The 7,729-nt window shown below is 36.2% G+C and overlaps 1 protein-coding gene across 1 annotated transcript in view; it reads right to left on the bottom strand.

The window, feature by feature from the left end:
* The window catches only part of LOC119414933 (low-density lipoprotein receptor-related protein 8), a 98,615-nt gene that overhangs the window by 16,581 nt on the left and 74,305 nt on the right, over window positions 1–7,729 (bottom strand). Inside the window, exons 9-12 of the mRNA XM_037682051.1 lie at window positions 6,591–6,762; window positions 4,927–5,154; window positions 1,980–2,098; window positions 1,546–1,685 (exon numbers count right to left, since the gene is read on the bottom strand). Of these exons, the coding sequence (XP_037537979.1) occupies window positions 1,546–1,685; window positions 1,980–2,098; window positions 4,927–5,154; window positions 6,591–6,762 (659 nt within the window). The remainder of the gene's footprint in view (window positions 1–1,545; window positions 1,686–1,979; window positions 2,099–4,926; window positions 5,155–6,590; window positions 6,763–7,729) is intronic.

The raw sequence follows: 7,729 nt of genomic DNA, 5'->3' as shown, positions 1-7,729 counted from the left end.
TATATATATAGCTTAGAATATTGCAAGAGTGTGGGAAGAGTTTAAAATGCTCTTCCTACACTCACAATATTCTAAACAATGTTTCTAAACTCTAAATGCTCTAAAAGAGCACACGTCATGATTTCAGCTCCTTGCCTCAGCTGCTCTTTGCCACCTGCAAGCACTCTTGGTCGTGCCCACTTCTTTGCTCTGCACAGAAAACAGCTGATTAGCTGCAGTAGGAAGCTTTTTCTGCAGCTGTGGGCTGCACAAATGTGCAGCAAGTGCTATATAATTTAAAATAATTTATAATTTAAAAAATTACATGCTGATCGTGCGGCTCATCCATCAATAAGCCCATTGTGTGTCATGTCCAATCTTACTTTGAAAAACCGTGGTAGAGTGAGTCCGCGATAAATGAACCACAAAGTAGCGAGGGACTACTGTACTTCCAATTCTGGACAGTGTGGTGACATGATCGACAAAATAACATCAAGCGCTATACCCTTGATAAAACTAGACACCCTTTATCATTCTTCTGTTTGTTTCGCTACCAATGCACCTTTCCATAATCACCATAAACTGGTGGACTGGCACTCCCTTCAAACCTGTTGGCTCCATCATTGGCTTTGCTTTGTCAACAAGACAATCCTGAGTAAAACACCATTTTAACAGTCATCTCTTCTTCACCTTGTCCATCATAATTACTGCACTAGATCAAGGGACTTTATCAAGTTCATCATTCTAAAAACTTCTACTATTTTTGGACATAACACCTTTCGCTTTGCTGCAGCAGACAACTGGAACACCTTAAAAACACTCAAACTCACAATTTTGACATCTCTCATAAATTTTAAGTATAAACTGCAACAGATTATAGTTGACTGCTGCTCTTGCTGATTATCCTTGGATGCACTTTGGCACAATTATTTACCCTTTTGCAAAAATACTTCTTACATTTTCTTACAAACTTCAGCATACTGTACTCATATTTATATTATTATATTTCTTATTTATATTTTATGCATAGTTCAGTACAATGTATTCATATTGAATATCTATTGTATTGTAATGTGTCCATTGCTTGCATAAATTTATTTTCAAGATCATGTTTGTAAATGAGAACTGGTTCTTAAACATTTCACTGGGTAAAATAAAAGTCAAATAAAAATAAAATAAGCCAATTTAAGCACCAGATGTTAACTGATAACAAGGTCTGTGTTTAAAATTTTGGCATAAAGTATTAAACTCAATTCAATCTGTTCACAAAACATCTTAGAAACCACCGAATGAGTTTTATACAAACATTCAGAAAATAACAGTTAGATGTACATCTACAACTAATTAACATTTGCAATTACCCAGTTCAAGCTTGCTGCAAAAGCTGATCAACATTAGCTAAGACAAATGATAAAAATTCAGTGAATTTAACGATATTGATATAAAATTTGGTGTAGTAGTATCTGAGAGTCAGTACATTCATTAAGCATAAACATTTTGTGATTATGGCATTATTTTCAAGGTTTGACCAAAGCAGCTACAACATTGTTGTATCGAAAAACAAACCTCAAAAACAGCCAGAGCATAAGGGTGTCCCAGCCTCTCTGCAGATGATAGGTGTGTCCTGCGGTGAGCTCCGTTCAGGTCCACGCTAGCTATGAGGTGCAGTTTGGAGTCCACCCAGTAAAGACGTCTGTTGGCTACATCTGAAAAGCACTCAAACACAGACACATGCACATGTGATTTTTTCACACTGACAAAATTTAAATAATCTTTGAATAAGCACTGTTGCACTTGACCAACAATCCCTTTAGATGATGATTACTTATAAAAATATCAAGATTCTCACCTTTATACAAATTCAAAATATGGCATGTAATTTTCAAAACTTCAAAGCAGAAATCACAACTTTTGTAAAAGTTCACAACTGCTTTTTTTTTTTGCCACAACTAACAAATATGGCCATTTTATATAAAACAACTCATCTGTTTTCCTCTTACCGAGTGTAATGCCATTGGGCCATTCAATATTATCTGCCACCAGCACCTGACGGTCCACTCCGTTCATTCCAGCTTTCTCTATCTTGGCTCGTGTGCCCCAGTCTGACCAGTACATAAAACTGGAAGAACAAGAACGGAATAGTTTAATAATAATAATTACAATTGTAGGGTTAGGCTTCAGTACAAATTAAATGTATTGCCTTTGCACAGTTCTGTTTATGTGTTTAATACTGATTTTGTCCCATTTACAACATTGTGAAGCATTTTTAGGAAGAGTACAACAGTAACAATAACACAGTATGTAATGGCCAAATGAGGAAAATAAACATTTATACCAGATATTCCCCATGTGATGAACCACAAAATCTTGACCCAGTGTCCTTCAACTGGTTTAGGCTAAGAATGACCAATGATAACGCCAAAGTGTGTGTTCTAAGTCCAGTCGGTTTGGTTTAATGTTTATTAAGTTTTGAGTTATTCATTAATTAGATTGGTCAACTTGTGTATCTGCAATAACATGGCTGCAGAAAAAGTGATGTAATGTGCCAACTTGTTTGTAGTATACAAGTATTTCAAATGGAAACAATGAGTGCAGCGCAGTAGCTACTTGCAACAGTTATCATATCGGTAGTAGTGAAACAATATTGAAAACCACCATTCAACATTTAGTATTCAAACACTTGACAGTGGACGAAGTTCACCAAGTTCACTATTAAAGTCTAAGCAACACATTTTAGAGATAACTCTAAAAAGAAAAGACAAGTTTCTGTGGGACAGTAAAGAGGAAAAAAGTATTAAAGAATGGATGGCTGAATTTACTGCTCTGGAGGACCAAACAATTGGTGTGGTTCTAACAGTTGTATGATTTTTGTTTTATTTGTTTCAACTTTTTCTGATTTGAGTTTTCTGTAGCTCATTGTTAACAGTATGCTTTCAGTTTGTTTCTGTATAGGTTGTTACTGTCAAATTCATTTAAATTTGTTAATTATTCTTAGTCATCTGTATTTCTGTAACTGCTATAGCTTGGCAGCTATGGGAATTTTGTTTTCCTTTACATTTTATTTTTTTTTACAATACTCCATGGCATATTTGTGGGTGGGTAAATGCCTGTGGAATGGAGGAGAAGTGTGCTGGTGTAATTTTTTTATGCTGGTGAAAATTCGGTCATTTTTTTAAGAACAAGGGTGATGTACAGAATTGTAGCAACTACAGGGGAATTAAGTTGATGAGCCACATGATGAAGAGAGTTGTGGAAGGAGGATGCAGAGGACAGAGGAGGATGACTTGCTGTGGCAACCCGTAAAGAAGGAAAAGCTGAAAGAAGAAGAAAGACTGTTTGGCATGGTTGCTGTTTTTAAGTCCTTTATAAATAAAATGGTATGGTGTGAGTGATTCCTTGTTTTCATTCATTCCTTGTCAGATCCTTGCATGTTTGCAAAATCATTCTGCATGAGCCGCATTCCTTTTGTGCTGTTGACGCTGACTCTGTGCTGGGTTGCATTTGTGTGTGTCTCAGTTAAGATCTTGTTTCAGTTCTGTTTAGTTTATTTCTGAAGTGATTCAGGTTTGAATCATCAGAGCACAATAGTTGGAGGAACACAAGCTTGAACAATTTCATAGAGTCTCTCCTTTTAGAAATAATCAGCCAGGACAGCATAAAAAACTGAGGCAGGGTGCTAAATGGGACACAAGCTCGTTACGTGAATGTTCATATACAAGTGTTCTCGACAGTCTGCTCATTATTGGCTCCACTCCCAGAAGACGGTTATATTATTAATAGAATTACTGGACTGATGCAGGTCATGAGAATGACTGAGAATCTTCGCCGGCATATTACTGGACTGAATTCACTTAACAAGTTTATATTTGAGGTCAGTATCATAATCATCTTTAATATTTTAGTACAGGGTAATAAAAAAGAGGAGAAGACATGGAAGGTAGTGTTTATAAACTGTTTCATCATTTTCATTCACTCCATCCATATACTGTACTTCATCTTTGGCCTTCCTCTTTGTCTTTTTCCTGACAACTGCAGTTCTAATTTCATTTTACAAATATACCCACTTTCCCTCATGTGGGCATGTCCAAGCCACATGAGTCTGGCCTCTAACTTTATCTCTCAGTCATTCAACCTGTTCTGTACCTCTGAAGATCATAACGCCTAATTTTATCCATACACAAATAACCAAGTCACCCATAAGGAGAACCTCAACACCTTCATTTCTGCCACTTCCAGTTCTTTCTCCTGTCTTTGTCAATGCCACTGTATCCAAATTATAAAACATAGCTGATCTCACAATTGTTTTGTATAAAATTCCTTTGACCTTTGCCGACACTTTTTGTCACAAATCACTCCTAAAACTTTTCTCCATCCTCTCCATCCTGTCTGGACTCTCTTCTTCACCTCTTTACCACACTCCCCATTTTCCTGGACAGTGGACCCTCAAGAACTTGAAGTCTTGCACCTTTGTGACCTCTGCTCCTTGTAGCCTCACTTCCACTGGCCTCCCTCCCATTCACACACATGTACTCTGTCTTACTATGGCTGACGTTCACTCCTCTTCTTTCAAGTGCATACTTCCACCTCTCCAAGTTCTCTTCCACCTGTTCCCTGTTCTCACCACAGATCACAATGTCATCTGCAAACATCATAGTCCATGGGATTCCTGTCTGACCTCATCTGCTAGTCGTTCAATCACAAAGCAAACAAGAAGGAGCTCAGAGCAGATCCTTGATGTAGTCCAACCTTGACCATGAAGATATGTCACTGCTACACCACATCTCATCACGGTCCTGCTGTCCTCATACAAGTCCTGTACCAAGTCTAACTTCTAATTTTAAGTGTATTAACTGGGATTAATGTTTGATTTTTTATGATTGTTTTGAAAATAAACGGTGGCATAAAAAAAAAACAACCAACTAACAACATGCATCTCTGCCTTCTCACCCTTGGTGAGGGTCCAGAGCTATGGCCCGGGGCTCGCTCAGGTCAACGTTGATTAGGACACGTCTCTTGGTCCCATCCACTGAGGCCACAGAGATGGATTTATCTCCTGAGTCGGTCCAGTACAAGTTGTGTTGGAGCCAGTCCAGAGCCAAGCCCACAGGGGTCTGCAAGAATGAATCCACCAGAGGCACCTGCTGGGTGGGGTCGCTGACCTCATGGATGAAGGCACTGCAGAGGAAGAAAAGGGAGGCAAGAAGAATATAAGGAATTACAGATTAATTATAATGATGTCTGATACTGTATGTGTACACATTACATATAACTCTCCGTCTGCTGTCGTGATGTACAGTCAGTGAACAGAAGAGAATGAGGTCATTAGGGGATCCTTGAAGCCTAATCTGAGCACGTTCATCCAGAATAATCACTGTGAAAAAAATCACTGTAATGCCACTGATTATTGATATGTGCTGCCAATTATCCATGCTGCTGATCTCATGCTGCTGATTTATTTCATGTTGCTGTGCTCATTTGTGCTCATCTGCGCACACAGATTCATGTTTGTGCTGCTGCTGTTCGTTGTATTGTTTTTGTATTACTAGTGCTTATCATATTTTTAGTTTAGCGTTTTTCTTAGTTCATATCTTAGATCTTATTACTGTTTTTCTTTTATTTTTACAAACCAAAGTTTGTCTTAAACTTTGTTAAATAAATTATGATAATTTAAATTTAATTATTAAATTTAATTATTTTAATTAATTTAATTTAATCCAAATTAATTTAATTTATTTAATTTAATTACAAATAAATATATTTGTAGAAAATATATACATATATATTTAGCTTGTGACTGAATATGAAAAATAAGTGCTACATGCATTTTTTACTCCCTGGCTTTTGGCACAGACTGAATTAGCTGTTTTTAATGTTTGTATTGATCTTAATGTTTTAACAACTGTTTTATTTTTATATTTTTATATATTTAAACTTTCTTGATTTTATGAGTACAGCACTTTGTTGCAGCTATGGTTGTTTTAAATGTCTTTATAAATAAATAAATAATAATAATTATTATTATTTATTATTATTATTATTATTATTATGTTTAACAGGCTTTGCATGTTTGTATCTAAATAACACTCTGGCATATTTGACTGACGTATTAAACTGTTTTGTTAATGTTTCCACAAAATTACTCTCGCTGAAAGATCTCAATCTTGATGTACTAAGAAAATTAACTGTGTTGCAACAAATGCAAAGTTGTAGAAACAAGCAAATAAACAGAAATAACAAAATTTAATTGAAAAAAATATATTGTGTACATACTGTATTTCTGATATAGTTTGTAATGAATAGCACAGATTGAAGGACTGGGAGATACAGTTAGAGAGGCCAGACTGAGGAGGGACAGTGAGTATATTGTTAGAAATGCAGCTGCCAGTAAAAAGACAAAGAGGAGATCTATGGATGCAGTTAGAGAGGACATGGAGGTAGTTGGAGTGAGGACAGAGGATGCAGAGGACAGAGTGAGGTGGTCGCTGTTACAACCCCTAAAAAGGGAAAAACTGAAACAAGGTTTGTAGTAAACTTGAAAATTGAGTGAAGATCCACCTTCTGCTTTGTGAAAACTGATATTCTGCCCTAAACCTCTGTTCTTTGCTGCTTACCTGTAGATTTTGCGGTGAAATCGATCACACCAGAAAACACGGTTATTGGCCATATCAAAATCCAGAGCCACAGCGTTCTTCTGGGTAGACACAACCTGACTGTACTCCCTCTTCACCAAGTCAATGCGACGGATCTCATGTCGGTTTGTGAACAGTAAATTGGGGCTTTTTCCTGAGGGGAAAAAAAAAGCATTACTTTCAGTGGCCGTTGGTGCAGATACAGTCACATAATCAGTCAAAGTGTGGATTATTATATTCTGAAGCTAAATGTTTTTGTTCAAGCAACTCATGCAGTTTCAATGAATCCTATTTGCTCTCCTGATGGTTAATTGAATCAGCTCTGACAGTTTGGTAGAGAGCAGAATGAAAGACCCCACAATATCCTTAATTAGGAAATAACTCATCTCAAAGTTTTAACGCAAAACCCCACTTCTAAATGGCTGAACTATTTCTTTAGTCCTAATGCTTGTGAATGATTTAGACATTCTTTTGTACTAAAATCATTGGTTTCCACAAAGAGTAAAAAGAAATGCTGCAGCTTAACGAGGTTCAACTTTTCAGTTTATACCTGTTTATATTTTTTAAAGCCATGATTCAAAGATAAGTAGCAAAGCATGCACACTGTGTAGACAATCCTCCCCTGACAATGTAGAGACAATTATCCTTTACTAAAAAGATAAATAACTGAGTATTGATGAGCATGTTTATGCATCATTTAAAGCTCCTTGACATCTGCTCCTGGAAATATAGATCTGAGGTACCTTTAAATCTGGATACATATCTTTAAACAACTTTTACATAAGCAACAAACCTAAAGAGATTAAAAAAGCAACTAAAAGTCAGGAATTCTCACTAGAGATACAAAAAGACAACTTGAGTTAAATTCTTATAATGTCCTGGCCTGTCTTGCTATGTCAGTTACTAAGTTCTCTGACACAAAATGTATACAAGATGCAAAAGAATACCAAGTACTTTTACAAGTACTAACAATATGTTTTAAATGCTTCCAAATCAGATTTTCAATTCCCTACTTCCAGTTGATTTTATCAGTAAATAAATCATGACTATGACTTGTTACAACATAATTTATACATGTAGATGAACAGATGCTGAGATATATTCATCAATTAAAACGGATT

Source organism: Nematolebias whitei, chromosome 9 (genome assembly GCF_014905685.2).
Source record: "Nematolebias whitei isolate Nwh7 chromosome 9, NemWhi1, whole genome shotgun sequence".
Taxonomy (NCBI): Eukaryota; Metazoa; Chordata; class Actinopteri; order Cyprinodontiformes; family Rivulidae; genus Nematolebias; species Nematolebias whitei.
Note: the sequence above shows the minus strand (reverse complement) of the source record. Positions and strands in the feature narration are given on the sequence as shown.